At 41.8% G+C, this 25410-nt stretch overlaps 2 protein-coding genes across 3 annotated transcripts in view; one reads left to right on the top strand and one right to left on the bottom strand.

The window, feature by feature from the left end:
- The window catches only part of LOC311270931 (inactive phospholipase D5), a 64762-nt gene that overhangs the window by 5366 nt on the left and 33986 nt on the right, over window positions 1-25410 (bottom strand). For both annotated transcript variants that reach the window (XM_084376197.1, XM_084376198.1), the window contains exons 2-9: window positions 17824-17960; window positions 6797-6983; window positions 5489-5597; window positions 5063-5190; window positions 3470-3667; window positions 1756-1892; window positions 1434-1599; window positions 1241-1331 (exon numbers count right to left, since the gene is read on the bottom strand). In XM_084376197.1, the coding sequence (XP_084232323.1) occupies window positions 1241-1331; window positions 1434-1599; window positions 1756-1892; window positions 3470-3667; window positions 5063-5190; window positions 5489-5597; window positions 6797-6983; window positions 17824-17960 (1153 nt within the window). The remainder of the gene's footprint in view (window positions 1-1240; window positions 1332-1433; window positions 1600-1755; window positions 1893-3469; window positions 3668-5062; window positions 5191-5488; window positions 5598-6796; window positions 6984-17823; window positions 17961-25410) is intronic.
- Window positions 14413-15661, top strand: LOC311270932 (cilia- and flagella-associated protein 20-like). The gene is made up of 6 exons (XM_084376199.1): window positions 14413-14576; window positions 14706-14785; window positions 14865-14976; window positions 15073-15261; window positions 15353-15466; window positions 15569-15661. The coding sequence occupies exons 1-6, from the start codon at window positions 14493-14495 to the stop codon at window positions 15572-15574; spliced, it is 585 nt and encodes a 194-aa protein (XP_084232325.1). The 5' UTR covers window positions 14413-14492; the 3' UTR covers window positions 15575-15661.

The following is a 25410-nucleotide window of genomic DNA, read 5'->3' as shown; positions in this document are numbered from 1 at the left end:
TTTGACCATCGTCATCTTTTGTCTTCAGTATCCAGCAGACTCATCCTTGTAGTTGCTTTAATTGAAAAATTGAAGGTCTCATTATGCTCATTTTAAAGCTAGTGGAGCGCTATTTGTTTAAATGTTTCCTTTAAGAACAAACAGCTGCAAACATGCTGTGGATATTGAGGCTGCGTACAGCCCCAGTTTGGAGTTATTCACTGGCAGGCTACTGGTTTGCAGCAACAAGTAAAGCTATCTGACCAGATATGAGGCAGAAAAGCTGGAGGACATTAAAGGGAAAATCAGAAAATATTTCTCCTTAAAATATGACCCAGTTTTACCCAAATCAGTGAATAAAATGAAAAGGCTGTGTCTTTGAACAAGTTAGAAAGTTCTTTTTGAACAAGTTATAAAGTTGTGTTTTGTACAATACTCCAGTTATTTTTTTATATATCCATAGCAGCATCATGAAAATTATTTATTAGCTGAAAAATTAGTAAATGCCCAGGATTGCAGGATGAGTCATCGACATTTTTTCACAAAAACTCTACGATACTGTTAAGAACACCAACAAAACTATTAATTATCTGGCCTGATACTGGTGTACGAATGAAATGGAGAAAGACTTAAGTGATAAACATACATGAACATATATTTTGACTTCATGGGAACTTTGAAGTTATTTTTTTTGTCTCATACTGTTTGTTGTTGCAGCACCTCTATTCGCCCCCTGACTGAACCCTCCATTTGAGTGCCTTTCTCTTTTAGCCCCCCTCCCAAAAAGCCCAGTCTTCTCTAATTTGTCATCTCTTACAGGCCTGTGCAGGTACCACCCGCTGTGCAAACATTTCAGAATACAGGCTGAGTGCATTTCTCTGTGGATCGAGCGTTGTGATACTTTAACAGTATTCATATTGCGCCCAGACCTGCTTTAAAAAAGACATAAATCTGACTTTCTCCAATATGGGTCCTTACACTTTTGAGGTGCTGGTAGTATTTTTGACCTTTAGAGAGAGTCAGACTAGTTGTCTACCCTGACTTCCAGTCTTCATCCTAAAATATGCAAATCTCCTCACGGCTCTTGCTTCTCTTAATGCACCCAAGAGTGGTATCGATCTCCTCATTACACCCTCTTAAACAAGTTGCCGTACTTCCCGAAGATGCTGAACTTTTCGTTTAAGCCGACTGAAAATGAGATTTGCAGGAAGTGAGCAGAGGCATATAGGACACAGTCATAAAGTGCGGTCGATGAGCTCACCCAAATAGATTGCTTTGTCTGTCACCATAAACCGGTTGTGGTTTATTCCCTGGAGACTGCCATCTCTCTGCACTCTGGGGTTGAAGAACTTCTACACACACACACACACACACACATGCAGAGAATGGTGCAGTGAGCATTGACAAAGTGTGTCTGTAGAGTTTAAAATAGTACATAGCGGCCTCATACTTACAACTTCCAGTGAGCAGTTGGCCTGCTCCATGCACAGACTCCTCAGGGACCAGAGGAAGTTGAAACTAAGTGGCTCAGTCTTTTCCCAGCAACTTATCAGCAGACGAACTCGGACCTTCCTCAGGATCAGAGCCTCCCGGATAAGACCGTCGATACGAGACCAGTACCTTGGCACGGATACAAACGCACACTCAAAAATGTGGGCACGCAGCCAGGCATACAAAGAGTTTAAGCGTTTGAAACAAAGCAAGGCATCCAAGCTTTTGATGATAAATGCCTGTCAACTCATATTCAAAGAAAGCAGCTCTGACAGTGTTTCTAACCTGTGAGCGTTCCGGCTCAGGAGGGGCAGGTAGTCGATGATGGAGATGTATATGAAGTGGCGTGCCTCCTGGATGACTCTGGAAATGGCTTCAAGATCATTGCTACGTTCTTTGGGGATGAAAACATCTGGGGAGGTCTGTCATCAGAGGAGGGAAAACAACAGAGACAATTAGCGTCATTATCGTTAGCATTGTTATCATCATAACAACAAACTGAGCTCTCATAATCATAACTGTTACCCTAAATTACCATTAGCTTTAATTGTCTTACTTTGTTTTAGCCTTGAGGTGTTAAGTTCTAACTCCCTGCTGACAGTGTGAATGTTTAAGTATGAGTGTGTGCTTTGCGTGTGCATTTTTGTGTTGATGTTAATCTTGTAGAGACGGACAGCCTGAGCTAAATCAAAAGTTTTCTCCTGCAGGTAAGAGACATCACCATCACTCATGTCCAGGGAGATGACAGCACTGAAAGACACAGTGTCCTGCAGAGACACTCTGTATGAAAAATTTACTCTCCCACCGAGCTGTCACCTGCAGTGGAGCCGGTTGACACGCTTGAGTCAGCGGTAGACAATTTCATTCCCTCCCTCACTATTTAAAAAGTCTCCCTTGCTATTATCTTAAATATTTGCTCTTGAAATTAACTGCGTCTGATAATAGACTTTTTCACAGCAGACAATTTGACTTGTCATAACAGGAAAAGCACAGGTGGAACGAGTTGACGTCATATGACGCTGAAACATGGTGGTTGAAGGTAAACGTTGGGTTGATGGGTAAGAAACATTTACCAAAGTCATGTATTGTATAGTTATTGTATCATTCTCTTTGCTCTGCCTTGTCACTCAAATACTAGAAGCAGCTGTCAGCGTGTTGTTTTAAGGCTTTTTGGTGTCCATGTTGCTCCCGGTCGGAAGAACAGCTTCCCAACTCGAGAAATGGGACCATGCGAGGAGCAAGGGAATACAGCATTTGTCCAAAAAGAGTGTTTTCTAACTCTGAGCAGGGCATTTATGTTACATACAGTGGCCTCAACAATTCACACAATAGAATAAAAATGTACTATATGCTTACAATCCCACAATGCAATTTTAGGAATGAAATTTCATTTCCTGCCCCCATAGAGTAAACTATTGAATGTCTATTATATAGGGAATAGTGACATTGCCAGTGAGCTCATGCACAAAAGACATTTGTTACCGCAGACAGTTTAATTTGTGTTAACAGATAATGCACAGGTGAAGCAATATTTCATTAATGATGAAGAAAGAACTCAGTTTAATTAGGTGTCCCTGTACGACATCTCAGTGGGCCATCATGCACAATACTAAAGCTCTGAAACTAGAGTTTATAATGTTAATTACACCTGTGCTTCTCCTGATTAAGATAAGTGCTTTGAGAAAGGACTGTTAGTCACTGAATTATAGACTTGAGGTAAATTGAACCAAACACTGAAGCTCACCTTGGTCTGTATGCTATCATTCACATTAAATGGATTATGTAAGCCACCAATTAAATCTAATATCCTTTTTCGGTGTAAGTAATTCAGGGCAGCTGAATGCTGCTGTCTGGTTGATTATGCGTACTAGAGCCCATTGAGTCAAACTTTAGACCACAAATACTTAACATGGTTGCATAGACAACAAACTGACATATGTCTCATGTTTTATGTGATTACTGTAACTTCAACAAGACTACAATATACTGTGTCACTTACAGAGATGAAGGCCTGAGCCTTTGAGCTGTTGATAGTGAGGTCCAGTGGTGAATCCTTGTTGAAGAGGGCAAAGAGGCGCTTGGACCAGAAGGAGGGGATGAAGTCTTTATACTGGAGCCCCCAGTAGAGGCTGAAAACTCTGTGGAGGTCCAGAGCCAGACAGCTGCAGTTGTACACCAACACACCCAGCTCCTTCCTCTGGAGGACAAACACAATCTCTGTTAGATCACCCAAAGCAAGGAGGAAGCCAACATTTACATAAATAATTTTGTTGTTATCTTGAATGTTATTATCATTGCTCTAAAGATTTTCAGTATAAAAGATGCTCGTCATCCCCACCAGTAATCTTAACCACATCACCTTCTTCCCCTCGTCAGGCCATGTTGTCCACAAGTCTCATCCAATTACAGTCAGAAGAGAAGAGAGGAATACACTACAGTGGCTCTTCTCTCTGTTCCCATTTTTTTTTCATTTGCTCTCTCGCTGCATTTTCATTTCAAAGAGGCACTTCTCAAATTCAGGTTCTCAGCCTCTAAATTGCCTTTCTCTCTTTCAGTCCACACATTTATTCTCTCCCTGCAGTGTCCAGGACACATGAGCAGTAATCCTCAATACAGCTCAGATCTAACTTCAAACATTCTTATTCAACACGACTGAAAACATACCAGCATGCTCGCCAAAATCAACTAAAAATACAGTCAATAATTTGACTTCACCATGAAAAACTGAGAAAAACTAATAAAGATATTAGGCCAACAGCTAATACTGGATTGTGAATGTGAAATATTATGAATTTGAATTGATAAGAATTGATGTCAGGATGCATAAAGAAATCTCTGGGGTTTCTAAAGATAGATGAAGCTGCCTAACAAAGGGGGTCCGCACTTTAATGAACTGTGCAAGAAGCTCAGCTTTGAAGAAGGAGATGAAAGAATGGCCACTCTCTATTTTTGGCTGCCGTCCCACCTTGAAAGCCCCGTCTATGACTTTTTGAAGCAGAAGACAAGGATGTAACTTGTGCACAAACACTGTCTGTACCATTGTGTTTTGATCGGGTTCATGACTTATACGTATACGCAGGTATGTGTAGTAGACTGTGCCAGAAAATATATCAACCAAATCTTCTATTATATCTGGAAAATGCAACCTTTAGGGTACCTCTACACATCTATTTTGAGTAATTTTTCAGAGTAAAGGACTTGTATAGTACCTCTGGTGATGCACATATCAAGTCTGTCTACATTTGCCAAATTAATTACCCTGTGGTCATGATATTACTGTAATTATTTTACCCTTTTGTATTAGAGGGCTGGGAACTTTAAATTACACTCTTTACATTAGAGTCTGAGCCAGAGGAGCATTATCAAAGCACTTTACTTTACAGTAGGGGCTTTGAATATACGAACTCAAATCCCCTCTCAATACAAAATGACAGCAGAGGGTTTACATTAGCATAATTTGTGTTACAATGCAGATTCAGAATTTACAAGAATACGATCATGATGTTGCATTTTCTCAGATGCTTTCATGGGTGGTTATGCATATGTGTGTGTGTTTCTGTGTGCGCTGTGATGTGTGGTGGATTGTGGATACTGTGGCCAGTGATCTCCAGTCCATGCTGGCGCTGCCGATGTAGAAATGCCTCCTATCGACCACCCAGAAGGAGGAGAGGAGGTGGCCTTTGGTCAGAGCTGTCATGTTTATATAGTGGACCTCAGCATCTGATATCGGAGAGTGAGACAGAAACAGAGACTGAGCAAAAGACAAAAGGCTGCCATTAAAATGCATAAATAAAACATGATACGAGGAGAGGCATAAAGGCAGATCTGGCAACAAACAAACTGAATCGATAAGGAAATGAAACACAAAGACAGGTGAAATGAAAGATGGAAAGAGATGTAGAGATTAAAAGAATTAAGCGGGACAAATAGGGAGAGAGAATAAACAGACAGAGCTAAGCTGCAGCATGTTTGAGCACAGACACACTGAATGTATAATACAGTGAGAGTGAGAGCTGACAGTGTTTGTCGAGCGTGCTGAGCTCAGTCGAGTCGATGATCCCGCTGGAGATCTTCAGATTGACACCTCGAGCTTTCAGCCCCTGCAGCTTGGACAGCAGAGCCCGGCCCTGAGAGAAACACATCAAAACACCTCTGCTGTCACATGAAATCCACGCACTTTGTATTCAAACAAGATTCTTGTGTATCGCTTAGGTTGTCTTTAATATTGTGGCACCATGAGCAGCCATTTCTGTGTTGGTTTTGTGCTACATTTCCCGGAGGTCCTTTATCTGCAGCCGACTGTGATGTCTAGTGTTTCTTTGTTGTTTTGATCAAGTATTCATATTTGCAGGTGACATTTTTTCTGCGTTTGTGCCGTCTTGACAGCTACCACAGGTCATTCAAGTACCCAATCACAAACTTCCAACAACAAATAAAAATAGAAACCTAAAAAGGATGTGCATGATGAGTGACAGAACATTTGTAGTCACGGTGAAGCCTTTGTTTTGATCCAAAGGCTTTCCAGTTTTTCACCAAACTAAAATAGCTGATAATGAACAAAATATGCGACTGCATGAAGTCCTCTGAAGAAGTAAGTAAAGGTAAAACTCCTCATCATCCCTTACTGATTCCTCTTAAATACATACAAATTGCAAATAAGATGGAGATGGGGAGGCTAGAGAAAGATTGAGACATTTGTGATGTGAGTTTGCTAAAATGGGCTTCATATCACCATTTAAGAAGACTAGTTACTGAGACTAGTAAGAGTGACAACACCCGCAGTGCACGTCTGCTACAAGAGCATCTGCCCCTCATATAACTTTGCAGTGTGTTAAATTTTCCAGTCCAGCCTCTCTCCTGATGAGGTGTCTATTATGGCAGCTGTTTGCTGAGATTGCTACAGGCTGAAAGGCCATTAGCTCCTCTCTGCCCCGAGGCCTCTGCAAGGAGATATTACAGTCCAATCAACAGCAACAGGCTTTTATTAGTCCTGACATACAACTTTGTGTGTATTTGTGTGTGTGTGTGTGTGTGTGTGTGTGTGTGTGTGTGTGTGTGTGTGTATGTGTGTGTATCCAAAATGAACAGCTCGCTTCAAGCAGCTTGAAAACCGGTCCGGACTAGTATTTTATCACCGAGATCAGTTGGAGGTATTGATTCTGGTGATCTTTTTGGCTTTTCACTTAAATATCACTGTCATTTGTCTTGTCTGTCTTCTGTCTTTTCAAGATATACTGTAAATATGAGATGTGGTAGCTGTGCAGTGCTTAGTGACAAAATTCAAACAAAGCACAGTCAAGTCTCTCTTGGCTTGCTCCGGTTGTACCTGTCTGGCAGCGGGCTGGAAGCTTGATTCATAATCGGAGGAGTTGAGGAGCCAAAGCGGGGAAACAATCTCCACGGCCCGGTTAGCTCGGTCCAGTAAGTTGTACCACCCCTCTGAGAGCGGGACGTGGGATGTGCCGTTGTCTAAGAAGGAGATGTCTTCTGGGATGTTCTCCACAAGCACTACACTGTGGGGAGTAATGAGAGAAAGACTGAGTGAAGAAGAAACATAATGAAAAAAAAGAGCATCTTTAGGTCGAGCCATGCAGAAGAAACTAATGTGACGTTCATAGTATTTCACAAAGCAATTATATGTTCGCAGAGTTGCAGAATTATTACGAGCTTATATCCCGTCTACTGTGACAAATGAGCTAACAGCACCCTTCTTCCTCTTTCTCTGGATTGTTAGCTTAATGAGAGTTATCAAGATTTCTGGACCACAAAGACTCCGTCAAGCATCATTAGATCTTGTCCAGGTTCCCTGTGGCAGGGGCTGAGAATAATTGAATCTACTGTGTCTGACATACAGTGGATGTGCACAGTTGTCAGCAAAGCAGATTCAATTACACCTGGTCAGGGAAAAGTGACTCATTTTGAATGTATTCTTGTTGGTTGCTCATATACACTACTCCCTACGGTATCACATGGTGCATTTTAATGTAATCATCAGCAGTCTGGAGTAAAATACTGTGGTTGCAGCATATAATAAAAGGCAAAACCAATCTACTGTCAGATACAGTAGATTGCATGGAGAACAGCACAGCTGTATCCTTGAGATTATCTGCTTAGGATTCAGTGCAGTCAGGTTATTCTCTTTATCATAAAGCTGTAACACCATTCTGAAAGTTAAACGATGGGGAAAATGTTCTCAGCGGTTGTTCTTTTGCATTATAATGTTTTGTAAATATCACTTTGACTTCACTGCCAGGGTTTGATGTCAATTTATCTGGTTAACCATGGCTCTATGCTCTCCCTAATGTATCTCCAGTTCCTGTTTTACCCCCACCAGGATGCCTGAAAATGACAGGGGCATTAGCTCTGGAGGCAACAGATTGAATTAGCCGTGGCAGGCAGCCCCAGATCTGCAGCCGCACAGAACCAGGCTATTACCAAGCTCCAATGCTCGCCACATTCTCCCTGTATCTGGCTTCTACATCGATTTCTGCCAACTGGATTTTATGGGAGAAATATAAAGGAGGGGGTGTGTGAGGATGTATTCAGTGAGGGGGAACAGCTTAAATTTAAATTCTGTGGCACCTCCAGGGTTGATTTAGTCCGCGGATAAAATGCTGTCCAGGACACGATTTCTGCATGAAAATAAACTCAATTCCACGTGAGGTAATGCATCGTATAAGAAATGTTATGGTAAATAGACTTTAGTTTGTAGGTTTGATAGGTAGAACATGGAATAAAACAATGCCTTGTATGACAAACAACCTGCGCTGTGCTCATGACTAAGTCATCGTCAAAGTGTGAATGCTGGGAGTGAAATGTGAAATTGTGTCTTTGAACCACTGGAATCTTATTAAATGTGACATTTTAATCTAATCAACACTTGCACAATAATTAGTATTATCAGTGCAGACATTTACAGGATGCCATCATGACTGAAAGTGCTGTTAAATTTGGTTACAATAAGTCACTCACATGCTGCAAACCTGATAAAACTCGTCATGAAGTAACTGGTTTATTTCGGCTCTTGATAATAATGCACTAGAGTACGTCAGTCTTAACATAAACTGACTGGGGACTATTGTATTAGATTGTGTGTTCCTTGTGTGTTATTCTGTCCACGCCTCTATAAATGGTCTTTTCGTATTTCCTTTGCACAGCGATTGAGCTAATCCTAGCTGACATTGTGCGAGAGGTGAGGTACGGTTCAACTGGCTGCCAGATCATCACATGGCTGACACATGGAGATAAAAACAACCATTCGCGTTCACGTTCATGCTGACAAGCAATTTAGAGTCACAAATTAACCTGCACGTCTTTGGATTGGGGGATGAAGCCAGAGCACCTGCAGGAAACCCACACAGAGATGGGGACAACATGCAAACTGTTTTTTTTTCTTCAAATTTCTCAGGTGGACTCCCTGGTCAGCACTCTGTAGTACCAAATGGATCTTAGCACTCGGACCAGTTAGAGCGCAGGGTCAGCCAAGGTGTGACAGCTCGGGGTCCTGCGAGTGCTCGCCTCAAGGGCACACTGGAGAGAGCATGTGCTGCAGGTGATAATGTACTGGCATCACATCGAGAGGCCAGTTGCCAGCACGCTCTGTGAAAATGTATTCCTGGCTAAAGTTAAGCTATGTCAGGGTTTGGATAGAGGCCAACAGTCAAGCTGTAGGACTCCCTCCCTCTCACCCTCTGTGATCACAACATACTGATTTGTCCTCATGGAAATGACGATCAATATTCAGTGGATATTCTTCCTTTTGTCAGTCAAAGAGTTGAGTACTGAATACTCCGCCCAGTCAGCAGAAAAAAATGTTAGAAGCTAACGTTTCTGCAGACCACTGATACCTTCACATTTGTAGAGTCCTTTGTTGAAGCGAGATCGATCCCAAGTGGTCACTCGAGATGCCTTTTGTGATTGGATCACCAAAGACACATGTTAATACCGGGGATAAACAGCCTCATCTTTTATATTAATGCAGTGCAGTGAGGATACTCTCTGACATGAGTTTGCATCACACTTCTTTGTAACAATTGACGGTTTTTATGATGCCTCGTTTCCTCGTTTTAGGGGATGCTGCAGCACCCTCAGCATCCCTATTATGTGCGTCCTTGGACAAGGATTTCAACATTTTTCCACTTGATATTTTGAAGGCGACTTAAGGACATCTCCAGCCATGTTTGTGGCAACAAAACCAGGTATCTTAAGCCAAAACATGATCTTTTCCTAACCCTATCCAAGTGGTTTTTGTGCCTAAACCTAACCGGAGCATAAACACAGCGTTGCCACAACACAAAGCTGAAAACTGAACCTGAAGAAACAAGAGGTTTCAACATATCCGTGGTTTGCAGAAACCTACATTGCCACCATTTATTCTGACGATTGGGTTTGAATGCTGAGTGAGTGAAATGAAGAGTGTAAACAATAAAGCAAGCTGTGATGAAATCACAGAGAAGATTAACGATTACGTCACACAGTGCACAGGCTTCTTCTTTGTTCCGAAAAGACAGCAAAAACTAGGACAGCTACAGTACACACTTCACAATGAGGAAAAACAAGAATGGATGGACAAACGGGAAGAGGAGGGGAGGTAATCTTATTCTGAAAGAAATGCTCTCAGTCCGCTCTAATGGCTGTGATGTATGATGAATGATGATTCTGAACGCTTTAAACAGCCAGACAGGCCTTGGTATTAAACGTGGAGGAAGCAGGGAGGCAGTCGTTTCTGCCTGCAAGGACTTCATCGATTTAAGCAGTCTGTGGAGTCCGCTGCTGGTTGTAACCCATCTGCGCACTCGTGGGTGTGATTCAGCCCCAGCAGCCAATACCTGAGTGGTGTAAACTTCACGGTGTGTGTGTGTGTGTGTGTGTGTGTGTGCATACATGGGAAAGACAGAGAGCGCGAGTGTGTGTGAAGGTAAAATCTATCACTCTCTGCATGATAATGAATTCCCTTCTTCATGGTGTGGTAGGTGAGCACAGTTGGATCACTCAGGTTTATTCTCCGAACTCCCCCTCTGATGTTTTATTCCAGAAAGCACAACATAGGAACGTTTTTCCCACCATCACAGAGCTGTCAGGCTGAGGCAACTTTACATGTTAAACAAACAGTAAGCTCCATATAAAAATAACTATAGCATGTATGTAATGATGCCAATTGCATACGAATGCTTGTGGCACACTTAGAGTATTCGTATGGGATCATGCTGACAATCACAGCGTGGTATAGTGAGCCCCTGACACTTGATATAAATTATCCACCCTCTCCTGCTCTGCCCTGAGCTCTGGGTGTACAGCAGAGAGGACATTAATATGGGTATCACAGGAACTGCTGCTGTGCTGCTGCCTGCAAGCACTTCATCTTAAAGCCAAATGTTAAGACCAATGTTTCATCGGGTACGACCAAATCAATGTTGACATGGTAAACACACTTACAAGGCTCATGTAAAGTACAATACATTACCTGAAACCTGAGCCACTTTGTGATATTTATTCTAAAATGATCCTCTGTGTTGAATGCAAATTAATTTAGACTGCAGATACTTAGTTGACTGTATTATTTAACGTCTGACACGACTGCTGTCCCAGGTGTTTTTCTCACATTTTGACTGATGGCCAATGGTTTGACTGGACCAATTAGCCTAATCTTTTGCTAGACCTCTTTTCCTCTCATAGGCTATTTACTTGGTAGGCTACTTTGTTGTTCCAGACACCGGTGGCAACAATGCCAAACCAAGTGTAAATCCACTTTAAAGTCACCTGTTGGTTTGTGGACTGGAGGTTGGCCATATAGCCATCGCCATCTTGTTTTTTTTAGTTAGCTCAACTAACGAAACAAACCTTAATTATACATGAGTTGTTTTATTAAAGACTAAAAGATGTAATATATTGGCCACAGCCTCTTATAGCCTATGACAACACATCGCTGTATCTTAGACTCACACATTACACCAGTATGAATTTATTTGAACTAACCAGTTTGAAAAAGTGACAGCCCTAAACCGGAGGGAACCAGGAAGGAACATCTGCATCAAAAATGTTTAAAATGTTGTGTCCTGAAGCAGATGGACTGTTCAGGTTCAGGTGCTACAAGCTACACAAAATGTATGGATGCAGCAAGTCCGGTTCTTCATCTGCTCCTTTTGCCCTTCGACAAGGCAACTGTAGATCACTACTAACCTTATCCGCTGTCTGACAACAAGCAATTACACATGTACATTAGGAATTACACCTGACTGTCATTTTGATACAATCAGATGAGACACACACTGTAGTGAGCTTGAGGGGACTTGAGAGCAACCATAACTGAAGTTGTTCATCCTCAGAGGGAAACATATAAATCAAATTAATTATGTGGCTGATGCGGCGACTCGTCTCAGGTCTCCTGTCTCTGGGATTCTTCATTATGCAGCGAAAACAGATTAAAGGGAAATCTACATAACAAAACAAGCAGCTGTGCGACCTGTGTGTGAATTACAACATCACAAACACAAAAGCTGCTGATTCATTATTTGGGCTGCTTAAAGGCTCAGAGAGAATTGTTGCGAGAGCTGCAATGCAAGACATGACGGAGGACCAGTCTGCAGCATTTTGATTATTCAGAAGAAATAGTCTCGGATTTCATTTGTAACTTAATCACTGGATCGTTTTTAACACTGCGTGTGAGAAACGACAATGACTGAAGGGGCTTTACGTGCATTTCCTTTGATGAATTACAAGCACCTTTAGGAATTTAAGTGAGCACGAGGAAGTCTCAGCGCACCCTATTATAAAAGTGTCAGTCTCATAGTAATCTATCACTTTTCCTATTTTGTACTGCAATTTGCTTTGAGCAAAACTCTTTATAAAATCATTAATTATGTCACACTTGCACACCTCGTAGGTCTTTCAAATGATGCATGTCAAATCAAAACTTCATCATTAAGCCGTACGCTCGGAGAGAAAATTCTGAAATCTGTTTGGATTTAAGTCTTGAGCTAACAAGCCATCCAACGTCACAGACAGCAAGCAAATAACAGCTGATGAATCTATTCATCTCTCACTCATTCCAACCACAAATCTACCCTGATATGTTCCTCCATCTGGTTTACCCTCACATCCCATCATCCCTCTCCTCAGTCCTGTATTTATCTCTCATTCTACACCGAGCTTTAGGGGTCCTTCAGAGCAAGAGAGGAGTCCAATTCAGCTTTACAAGTTGGGATTACACTTTCAGCCTTGAGCGGATGAGCGTCGTGCCCGGCAGAGTTTTCTGAAAGGTTGTTAAATGTGTGATTTGGGGAAGATGAGGGCGAGAGAGGAGATGGTCACAGGCATAAAGAAAGAGGGTCGTACAGTAAGAGAGGGGGGAAGTGATTCAAGGCTGAATGGCAAATTGGATGATAAGAGTCTAATCGAGGGGAACCAGTAGGACGTGGAGAGCAGAGAGAACAGAGACTGCTGTATCAGAGGAAACAACTGCTGATCAGCCAGTTTCACTCTGGACCACCAGGACATACTGCGGTGGTTTTTCAGTGTCGGGGGAGCCATATTCTTGAAACTTGAGCAGACTGGAGAAACTTACTAAAGTCTGGTATAACTTTAAGAAGAGCCTAGTAAGTATTTCAGCACAGTGGGGGAGGCTATAGAGGGAGCAGGTTGAAGGAAGTATACAGTACACTCTGTCTAAATTAATGCAAGCAATGCTATAGGCTATAGACTCCACACTGCAGTTTTTATATCTTGTGCCAGTGAGTCAGAGCTTGTGGATTGTTTTATGGTTCAATACTGAGCTAAAACAGAGTTTCTAGCGATGGAAGCTGGTGAAATGATTGAACGAAAAGGTTCAAAATTGCACACAGAGGCCAAAGCAACACTAGTCTCACATAGCCAGACCTATTTCCCCAGTGCTGTGTCAGCAATGGTCTGACTGCACCAATACTCATTCTGGTAGAGAGGGAAAATGCCCCGGCTTGTTTGCAGCCTGTCTATGTCAAACTAATCCCAATCCTCTTGGGCAGCATTAAACCCAGGATGCAGAGACGGTGGCCTCGCAAAATAGTGTCGCTAGCCCCCACGAAAGAAAAGGTAAGAGCTGCTACCTTGTTTAGCTTCGTACTGTTAGCGACCAGATAGGTGAACATGCTATCTCCAGTATATACAGTGGGTTAGTAGCTCAAAGGTTGTTGTTGATCTTGCCTGTGGTGAAAAAAAGTTTTGAAAACAGAAACACAGAGATAGTTAAAGTGGAGAGAATGGGTAATGGTGGGTAATAGTTAAGCCAGATATAGACAAGTTGACAACACAAACCAGGTCACATTCGTGGAGCCTCATTTATAAAACAGACTTTGGATATTTCGATCTTAAGTACAACTTACATAGAAAACCATGTATTCATGAAACCTGATTTTGATGTGGAAATGATCTTAGATCAACCAGAGAGATGGCCACCACTCCAATGTGTGTGTGTGTGTGTGTGTGTGTGTGTGTGTGTGTGTTTTAGTGTGTGTCAAAATGTCAAACAAACTGCTGTAGCACAGACCTCGCCTGACTACTAGCAGATGAATTCATCTTGGCTTCTTATGAAAGTAATAAGGGACTTTTGATTTATGTTGCATCGCTGGTGATGTAATTTTACAGAGTGCCTGTAAAAAATAGCTCATTTATAATAATCATTGGGATTAATTTAGTCAAAGCCACTAAATGAGCCCTCATATTGAAGATTTGGGTTTTATTATTAAATTCATTCCGCGAAGACCCGCCCTAATCTGCCTCTTGGCTTGATTGGTTGCTCTTGCTGGGGTTAGAAGAGCAGCCAATCAGAAGCTTAGTAGGGGGCGGGTCTTCGTGGAATACAAGCTACGTCACCTAACAACCACCGTGGAACCGCTTCAATATTCCGTTCCTTAGCAACACGAAATAATGCAGAGGTTAGCAACAGAATTAGTAAGTAAACAGTGTTTACTAACTAAATCTGTTGCTAACCTCTGCATTGTACTAAACACACGTGTAAAGCGACCGTGGACGAACATAACTCAGCGAAGATGTTTAAAAACACATTTCAAGGCAGATTTTTGTCTATTTTCTACAGCATCGGCAGCAAACCGCTCCAGATATGGGATGAAAAGGTAAGCAGCGATTCAGAGTGGACGCTATGAAGCTTATCAAGCTTCCTTAGCTGGTCGTGCTAAAGCTAACTAACTATATTTCGATTGACTGCACAGCCTTTTTATACATAATTTTCTGTGTGTACACAGGCGAGGAATGGTCGCATCGAGAGAGTCACAGACGATGACATCCGCTCCCAGGTGTTGGAGGTCGAGGGGGCAAACGTCTGGTGAGTTTGTGTCTGTTTAACTGATTCCTCAGCTCAGGGCAACTCATTAAAGCACCCTCATCTCTTCTCGTCTCTGTAGTACCACCTACATAACATGTCCTGCGGACCCCAAGAAGACACTGGGCATCAAGCTTCCCGTTCTTGTTCTGATCGTCAAGAATCTGAAGAAGTATTTCACCTTTGAAGTCGAGGTAGGGTGTATTCACTCTCACAGATACCGACCTGTTCCATGTTTTGGTGGTATAAACAAGTAAAGTGGACATATTCTCCCATCTTTAAACTTTAAGGTGCTAGATGATAAAAACATTCGCCGGCGGTTTCGGTTGAGTACCTACCGAAGCACGACGCGAGTGGATCCGTTGCTCTGCACCATGCCAGTGAAGCTGGACGATGGCTGGAACCAGATTCAGTTCAACCTGTTGGACTTCACCAGGAGGGCCTATGGAACCAATTACCTTGAGACGCTGCGTGTACAGGTCAGTGCACAGAGACAGATTAGAAACCAGCTACAACTCTGACTGTATTCTCTTTCAGTTGCTAATGTCTGACCTGCTGTTTTCCTCTCAGATCCACGCTAACTGTCGAATAAGGAGAGTGTATTTCTCAGACAGACTGTACTCTGAGGACGAGCTCCCAGCAGAGTTTAAACTCCGCCTGCCTGTCCAGAAGCAGAAAGCCAAGGTGAAACACACACATCCACGCACACACATCACTGCATTTACTTATAACACCACATATAACTTGTCTTACCCCCCTGTCTGTTTTTGTGTTTGTCTCTTGCAGCAGTAGATATTCTCAACCTGCTCTCTTCCCCCGGACCTGTTGTGGAGTTTGATGTGTAAGATTTTCTGCACAATAAAGTTTTTTTGTCCTCAATTTCAATGCATGCTGTATTTTAAAGACAACACTATCAATACAAGCCAAATAGGAAATTCACAATAATCCAGATACCCACTACTAGAATGAAGGCCCGGCGCTGGTGTTTAAAAATACAAAGAAAAACAGACCAGTCCATTCATCAAATATAAATAATCTTTATCAAACACAAATAATCTCAAGTGAAAGGCTATGAAAATGATTTGCATTCCCAAAACATATAATCTTTGATTCCCTTTGGATTTCTGTATACAGTATGAACAGATCAGCAATACATTCATTTCACTAAATGTTGCATTGAACAATCATCCACGAACAAAATTAATTTATGTTGGGACCCACAGATGAAGTCATTCATTATGGATTTCAAAATGGACTCTGAACTGAACTCAGTGTCCCAGAATTCTTCTTCACACCTAGGTGCAAAATTCAGCGTTGAGCTACTATTGGTCAGGGTGACAGGCAGGCCCAAAGAACTTCTCCTCACTGCAGCGACACGAGGTCCTGCCAGTATTCCTGATCAGTTAGCTCCAGCAGCTGCGACGCAAAGCTTGCCAGCTAACTTCACAATCTGAGGAACACCAAGCAAGTTAGCACCGAGCTGCTATCCTTGCAAAGGAAAGGAGCAAACCGTTTCCTCCTCTGCCGACTTTCATCCGTCCTTGCACAGCAAGAACAGCATTCAACATTGGAATCCCAACGTTCTCCTGCAACCACCAGCATCTTTTCTTCAAAGACTGGTAACGTTGAACTGGGCTTAGATAGCATAGCATAACACCGCTAAGCACAGGACTCTAAACTCTGGTTGATGTAATGCATATGTGTTCAATATATGTGTGTCCAGTGTTTGAGTGTTATTGTGATCTCAGGTCAGGTTATTGGTAGTTTGCTTTCCTAGATGGCTAATTCCACATTAGTCTAATGATGCTTCACACAGACTCAGGGTCTTTGCATGCAACTAACCATCTTCTATAACCTGGCATCACGTCACACACACACACACACACACACACACACACACACACACACACACACACACACACACACACACTGTGACTTCATATTTTCCTTCTCGCAATATCAGAAAAACAAAACAAAGCCAGGTATAATTACCAGTAAACAACTGAACTGCGTGAACACATTGACACACTGGAGAGTCACGCAAATGAAAACAAGAAAGAATTAAATGCACCATTAATGTATGAGTTCAAATTAGCATTAAATGTCTGCCAGCATATTCTGTCACAGACTGACTTGAGTCATTTTAAACTTTTAGTGGTCAAGTCTTTCCACTGCACAAATGTGCATTTTGGCATTGAGATACAGGAGTTGCAAAAATTATACTCAAGGCATTGTTGCTACATCTGCTGCTTTAGCAATAATCCTCAGATGTTCACTCTTTATAAAACAAAAGATTGAACAAATGTCATGTCAAAGCAAGTTCAGTTTTCTGAACAATGTGCAGCAGTGACACACTGTTTGGCACACTATTTAGTCCACTGAATAATACATGTTGCCAGCTGGCTTCAGTCTTCTCTACCATCGCCGTGATCACATCCAAAAAGTTTGATTTTCTCTTTTGGTGCATGGATTTTCCTGACTAAAGCTTCATTTGTGCTTGCATTATTCAAAGGGGAAATCACAAGGCAGGTGCTGCCGATTTAAGTTGATTGGAGGTTTATCGATCACAGGTGCGTAAGTTACAGTTGGGATTTTTAAAACCTGCTTAAGCAATGATTTTTTTAGCACCTGTTGGAAACTAACTAACTAAACTTAACACTAATTCAAGTATAAATCAGAGAAGATATTTACAAATGAGACCCAACATGAAGGCTGTATTGCTTACTCACTCACAAGTCTTCTCAAAACTATCTGCCTTGATGCTAACTTTCCAAAATCCTGTGTCATAGTATTGTATTATAAACCACTGTGCAGTGTTTTGGCATCTGATAACCCTTCAAATTCACAGATCTGTCCCTCAAACTGAACTTCCTGGATCAAATTTTATGTATCGCCTGTACTGTACCCCCAAAACACCTCCACCATGCAGCCCCCTGCATTACAGGGCTACAGGTCAGAACTTCTGAATATGGTTTTTGCAAGACACACACTTTGGGAACACTTGACAATGAATAGTGTGTCTGTGATTATGCAGCTCTCACCTGCAGTTCCTGCTACAGTTGTCCTCTGTGATGCCGTCTTCGTCTTCGCCCCAAACGTCCACAGCTGAGAAAATCAGAGCCACCAGTACGGCGAAGCAGCACACCAAGGCGAAGATCACGATGCACTTCTGCTGAGACTGCAAGAGGGAGAAGGAGAACATTGATTTCCGCTGTGTGTTTTCTACTCTTCAACACTTCTGTAAAAACAAGGCCAGAGTGCCCCAACCTTGGCTCCCATTAGCTGGCTCCCTTGGCAGATTTAATGCACAGCTCAGCAGTTCATAACGTGATATAGAGGGGAATTTATCACAAACATGCAGAGGGGTCTAGGTATGACCTCACGTGCTCAGGCTTTCATATAAGAACATGAGACGGGAATGGTGAGAAGAAAGGAAAGAGGGAAGAAAGAGAGCAGGAACAAAAGAGAGAGAGATATACAATAATGTAAGAGAAAATAAAGTGATTAACAGAAACAAACTACAAAAATGGCTTATTTCTATCCACTAACACTGGATATTTGAGTCCAAATGATCCCATGTGGTTGAGAAGGAGGTAAAGGTTGCCATGATCTATCAGGGCAGTGAGGAGGTGAAGGAGACTCATTCACAGCTGTTACTCATCCTCCAACTCTCTTCAGTCCATCTGCTTCCTGGCCCACAAGATGACTTACTATTTATCAGACCTTTTTGTTTTGTAACCAAGAGTAAATATTAAGCGGATATTCGCTTGTTATTGAGAAAAGAAAAGTTAAAGTACCTCAGAGAATTTCAAAAAACGTTTTTTGTTTTTAAAAAATTATCCAAAACACTGACAAAGAGGAAGAGCTTGCGTAGATAATAATTAGAATATAAAACTACATTTAAATATTACTCTAAACCTCTCTAAAACACTATTACTACACTTGTTTACTGGATATTTAATCAATGCTGATCCATAGAAAAAACATAAAGTGCATTCATTAATTTATTTATTGTATATCTGGTCAATATTACAGCAGCTGTTTATAGGTAAATTTTAGTATAATTATGCTTTTGTTAACAAAATTAGTCAGATGTAAAAGTCGCTGTACAGGCAAAATTCTGTGGCTTGCAGCGTCAGTGAAGAAATATCAAAACTGATTTCAGAATTGCTTCTGTGTCAGCACATATCTCCACATAAAAATGTGGTTTGGGCTCATGTATTGGTGACCAATTATATGGAAGAAAACACAATATTGGTAACTCATCAGTCAAACAACCCCTGTGGGTGTAAAAATTACTCTCCAATATCCATTATTCTTGACAGGAGGTTGGTTCCTACTACTACGGCCATTTCCTGGGGGATTTGTGGACCTTTGGAGGACACACTTGACAAAGATTAAATGAAAATATCACAACTGTAGGTCACAGCAGATAAATCAAACAATGGTTTTTGCCCTTAACAGCAGTTTTAATTTCTCCAACTGTAAAATATTTTAACTTCAGAAGCTGCAGCATCTGAAGATTTACCAGATCAGGAAAACCTTCTTTATGTCTGGGAAATGTTTGACGATAGAATAATTATTTTGCATGTCCTTCCCTCATTACGACAACACTGTAACACCTGTGCCGGAGCAGGTTAATTTCATCTCACCTTCATGTCATTGAGCACTGTCTAACCTGCAGCGTCAGCTCAGGTCATTTACATGTCTGTGGTGTTGAGAAGGCTCAGTGAGAGGGATTTAATTTCCTGTTTCACTCAAGCTTGAAAACTGAGAATTGAAAAGACCTTTTTCAACAACCTTCTGTCTCCTGGAAATGACCTAAATCACAGTAATTTCTACCGCTATAAGGGTCTCTCTATGAAAGGAATGAAAACAAAATAAATAGCTGACTTTGTGAAATCACAGTAGTTCTTTCTTCATAGTTGAATGACCACAAATGTGGATGAAAATGTATCTGACACACCTCAGGCAGAAATGTTCACGGACTGGTAATGTATTAAAGTATTAGTTATGTTAAGTTTCATGTCAAACCTGACCTAAACAAACACTGATTATGCTGTAGGTGCTACAAGCAGATATCATACAGAAAACAGATTAAATATGTTGCCATTTGATGCTCTTTTGGTGGTAGAGCCTTCGCTCACAGAGCTCAAATTCTCTGGAATAACCGACGTTAACATTTTCAAATCCAGGCTGAAAACACATCTGTTTTCTGTCCATATCGACCTCTCCTGACTTCACCTGCTGGGAACTCAAATCACTGACTGACTACGGATCGATGTCACCTTGTTTTTAAATTACTCTGTCAACCACGTCGTCTCATTGACCCCTTTCCCTGTGTATTTGTGTGTATGAGTGCTTATGAATGTGCGTGCCTTTTTACATGTAATATTGTATTTAGCTGTTTTTACTGATTTGTACAGAGACTCTCTGGGTGATGTCCACTTAAATAAACTGAAAAAAGATCTATTAAACACCTCTGTGCTGAACTGGGACCTGTGTATTGATTACTACTTGATACTGTTTTCATTATCATACTATAGGATACAGTAGTGTAAAGATATAAGCTTTCACACTGTTTAGGTCACAAACTCTAAACAGTGTATCATTATCATCTATTACTGTCATATAATTATGTACTATATATTTCATTATATAATTTTTTTTATCAAATCTGGATTGAAAGTCAACAACACAGAACATTAAGTGTATCTCCTGCAGCCTCAGGGTGTCCTCGATCATGCTTTCAATATAGTGGGATGCTGATGAACCAGTTACTGGGAAACGCCCCAACTATTTGTTAAACAATAAAATTGTTATCCTGATGCCTCTAAAACCCTCCAGAAGAGCCAAAACTAATTATCCTTGAACGCAGCAGGTCATTAACGCAGTCAGCTAAACTCCACTCATTATCCTCAGAGACAAATCTCATATCACAGACGATCGCCCCTTGTGACACAAAGCCATGGCTATTTTATTGTGCTTATTGTAGCTTAGCACATTCATGCCCATAGGTTCACATGTGGGAATTAAATTAATCTACCAGACAGTCAATGAAAAGGCCCCGGTGGAGTAAAGAGACACTGTCAGGGATGTTTAGCTTCACACTCTCATCCCTGCACAACCATCTGTCCGAGCCGATGTCTGACATGGGAACAGTGTTTTCTATTTCCTGCTTGGTGGAATATTATACCAATTTCCGATATGTAGCCACAGTCTGCTCAACCAACTCGTTCACTCTCAATCCTCCGTGTCTCATATTGATGCAAAAGCAATCTGAAAGGTTGACAGTGGCATGAAGGTTAGAGGAATGACCTCCTGACCATAAGGCAACTGGCTCACATCCGCTGACCTGACTGGAAAAATGTAGGCAATGGAAAAAAGAAATATTCATCTCTACCTCTGAACATCTGCTGTGAAAGAACCCCCGGCTCTTAGCCTGAAAAAGCTTGCTCAGCAAACACTCACAGGATAAATGGAGGTTAAATCCAATCTGTCACTCATCTGCCGGAAATAAACTGGATGCACTGCGATAAAGGCAAGCATGGAGGAAGGTCTACCTGCAGGAGACTTGAGCACTCCCTGCTTCTCATATTTCCAACCAGCTGCTGCATTCACATGTGGTCAGAGTCAAAGAGAGCAGTAGGTACTGTGTTACCTGACACTGGAGAACCGCTCGGGATCAATAAGCCTTCAATACAGGAAGTAATCTAACTCAGAGTAACTGTTAAAACCCTGGAACCTCCCACTTAATGTCTTTATTAAATTTGGGTGAATTGATCCTTTAACAATGCATTTCCCGGGTAGCTGATGGTAAAACACTGCTGCCTATCCTTTCCAAACTGACCACTGAAACAGCCAGTCAATATCATGAATAAGGCAATGACTCTCAACATCTGAATCTCACTTGTGTAGCCTCCGGGTCTGAAAGGGGAAGCTGGTGTGGTGGTGTCTAACCTCTTGGAATATTATACCTCTCCTGCCTACGTCATGCAAGCCTGGTATTATTGACCTACTCAGACTGTGTTTATTTTATCGTTTCTCCTTGGTTTTTGTGCTTCTGCTGTGGTTGAGTAGGCTACGTAATTAAATCATTTAGATATTTGTCAGTTTAGTGTGTTTATTGTTAAGATTTCTGACTTTGTTGTGCTGGGCGACCAGGTCACGGCCATGACGAGCTAGTTGGAGTTAGAGGAGCAATTTGTTCCTCAAAGGGTGAGCGTGAGGCATTGTAGGGTCCAGTCCTCAGTCCATCTGATAGCTGATGACTTATTTCCACCCTCTTGTCCTAAATATGGTCACTTCTGGCTCAAATAAACCAAGATGGCGATGGCCAAAATGCCAAACTCGCAGCAGTAGTCCACAAACCACCCAGTGGCTGTATGTTTATTTCTTTTATAGAATATCTGTTTTTATGTGACATAACTTGAGACACTTTGGCTGTTTACAGTTAATTACGCTGACATATGCTAGAAAAGTCCAATCTTCTCCCAGAAGCACATAGTTCTGAGTGACTTGCAAAAAACAGAGTCATAAATAACATGATTGAGAGAGATTGCTTGCCGGCTGTTTAAAAAAGCTCCCAGAGAGGCCATCTAAAAAAGGGCTGTGCACGGTGGATGGCACAGCGCCAGACTCGCTCACACCAACGCGCACACACACAAACACAGACAGAGGTGAAGGCCAGGCCAGAGAGGGTGGATGTTTATATCATCAGATCAGAGGCAGAACTTTTAAACTGTCTGCCCTTCTCTCTGCAACTCTCTGCCAAACCTCTTGTTTTAATTCTGCCCTTTGACATCCTTCGAAGGATCGGCACATTTTACTCATCTGAAAGTGAGATGTTAAACCTCTCCTTGACAGAGTTTGAGCACAAACAGTATCACGATTGTCTAAATTAGGTTCACTTTTTCTTACATTCCAGTTTGTTCTTTGTTGCTGTGTCACCGTGCAGCAACAACAGACGCAAAACAAAACAGCTGAAGCAAAACAGAAGGACACGAAAAATATTGCAGTGAGTTGTCTGAGATGGTTCGTGAACAGGGTGCAGAAGTCACATGGCCCCTGTGGCTCTGGAAGCACATTTAAAGAAGTTGTAAGTGTGCCTACAGAGAAAGCAGAATGAGTTTCTGCACAGTGCTGCCTGATTAAAGTGTCAGGGGTCCAATTATCCTCTTACGAGTGTTTCCTCTGTCAAGGCATAGTGAGAACAAGGAGCCGTGCTGCTCAGAGGGAAAGAGACGCTCACACCACAGAAACATCACAACAGAAGTCTGGAAGAACTATGATAAACATATCCTGGGCCAATTTGTCTTATGAGCGCTTGGAGCGCTGCAGATGTTGTCTGGATGGTAGGAGGACGGGCAGAGTATGAGATCACCACAAGCCTGGTGGGAGGATGAACAGACTGTCTGGTTTTTAGCGCAGCTAGTTTCCACCGGTGCACACAAATGTTTGTAGAGAGAAGAAGACAGAAAAAGAAAGGGAATAGAGAAGAGGTAGTTGAGGCTTTTGTCATTATAATGGATGTAGCATGACACTGATTGGGTCAGGAGTGACTGATAATTAAACGCTGAGCCAATACTGCTGAGGAGAATGAATAGCTATATCTTTAAACCAACATTAAGCTAGTGCTCTTTCCCCACATTTTCAGACTGGATAATCAAACCTTGAAGCTGATGTTGCACCACGTACTTTTTTAAAACTGATATATTTGTGATTTCAAACTTTACGTATAAAACACATTAGGTAGTCCATGTATAATATAGGAAGAGATGCCAAGAGGCTGAATACAAAGGTGATGTGGAGTCCTCACGTAAATGTGACTGCAAATTTGATTAGGTGATCGATGTTTCACGCTGACGTCACAGGATTACACCTTAGTGAGCTCTACACACAAATTAAGATTGAGAAATGCAGTTCAGAAAAAGCTAATAAATTGACCTTTGAGTTGGGATGCACAGACCGTCGTGTTAAGGACGTTGGAGATTTTGTCCAGAAGATCAAGGACTTGAAAAGACGAGTATGTGAAGACCTGCCTTGACTACACTTATTTAATGCACAAAGGGACTTTTAATTTGCCAAGAGTTCAGACAGAGAGGCAAAACGAAGCAGAGAGAGCGAAGAGGCAAACAGAGAAAAAAAGAAAATAGTGCCAAAGAAAAGGCCGTCGCACAGCGAGGTAAAGGGGTGAAAACATTCTAAATGTAGGGTACACTGAAACTAATACTAATTATTTTAGGTGGGAAAACATTCAAACAACCAACTCCTGTGTATGCAGATCACTCGTCTCTTTGCTACCTGCTCACTTGAGATGTTGAGTGCATATTAGCAAATCTCTGCTTGGCACTGTTACCTTCTTATCCCTCTCACAGTGTCACAGTCTCCCCCTCTTTGCTGCACCCATCCGAGGTTTAATCACATTTGTGATGAGCAAAGTGTCCTGAGAGACGAAACACACGTTGTCCTGTTTTTGGCTCATCCTGCAGGCAAAAGCAGATGGCTCACAGAGCTGCTGGAAACCTGCCAACAACTAATCATGCTTATGGTAACAGTATGGACACTGTACATCTGTAGGTGTATTAATTCTCACGCATTGGACACACACACCTGAGGATTATAGCAACAATAACAATGAACAGTGTTTTTCCACCTTTCCTGAACTTGTTGATGAAAACAAGTGTCGATAAAGTGTTGATGAGTTACGTGGTGTGAGGTTGTCGTGGAAACTGACATATCAGTTTTTGTCTGGTGCAGGTGAGAGTTAGCAATCAAATACCAGATCGCACAATATTCAAACCCTCACTGGATTCTTATAGTTTGCAAGCAATAGCCATCACCAAGATTTATACACCATGAATGAAGACAGGCAATCTCTCTTCATCTATTAAAGTGCTTTAAGATGACGCACACGTATTCATTGTAGCAGCAGGAAGCACATGATTTCACTCAGATTTTTGCACAGGTTTCGCTCCGTGAAACTTCTGTGTTTTGCAGGAAGCCAGTTGTTAGTTTATGTTGGACGTTACTGTTGCTCTCTGTTTTCGGAGCGGAGAGAGGCACTGAGACGAGCCACTCGAGAACACGCATAAAGTCACACCCTTTGGACTGTCCCAGGAAAACAACCCCTGAGTCCTTCACAAAGAGATCCACAGTCCAGCGGCATTAAACAACTTAAACAAACCGTCAAAAAAACAAGTGATTAATATGCTTATCAAATTGCTCCAAAGTGTTACACAGAGGCCCTTTAAGGTCTCATTTTTGACCTTTCAAAATAAGGTCAAAACATCATCTTCTCTTAGGACTCATTGTTCCCGTTATATCTTTCATCCAGCAGCTGCGTCGACTCCTTAAACTTCCCACATATCTCGTTATTATGCAAAGATACATTATTAACTCTCCAAACACAGTGAAGCAGTGGGGAACCTCAACCTCCCCTCCAGGCCAAACTCTGTTAAAGTGAGCTTACCCCTCACGATAACTTAAACATTGTAATATTATAACATTAGACACATCTATGTGTATGTGAAACCCGCGCAGCTACATCCCACGAACGGGCGGATTGAAAGAAAACAGTTTGAACTCGACTGTCTCAGATAATGTTGCCGAATTGGGCAAGTTAAATA

Source organism: Pagrus pagrus, assembly GCF_965226575.1.
Source record: "Pagrus pagrus genome assembly, chromosome: 15".
Taxonomy (NCBI): Eukaryota; Metazoa; Chordata; class Actinopteri; order Spariformes; family Sparidae; genus Pagrus; species Pagrus pagrus.
This window is presented reverse-complemented; position numbering and strand designations above follow the sequence as displayed.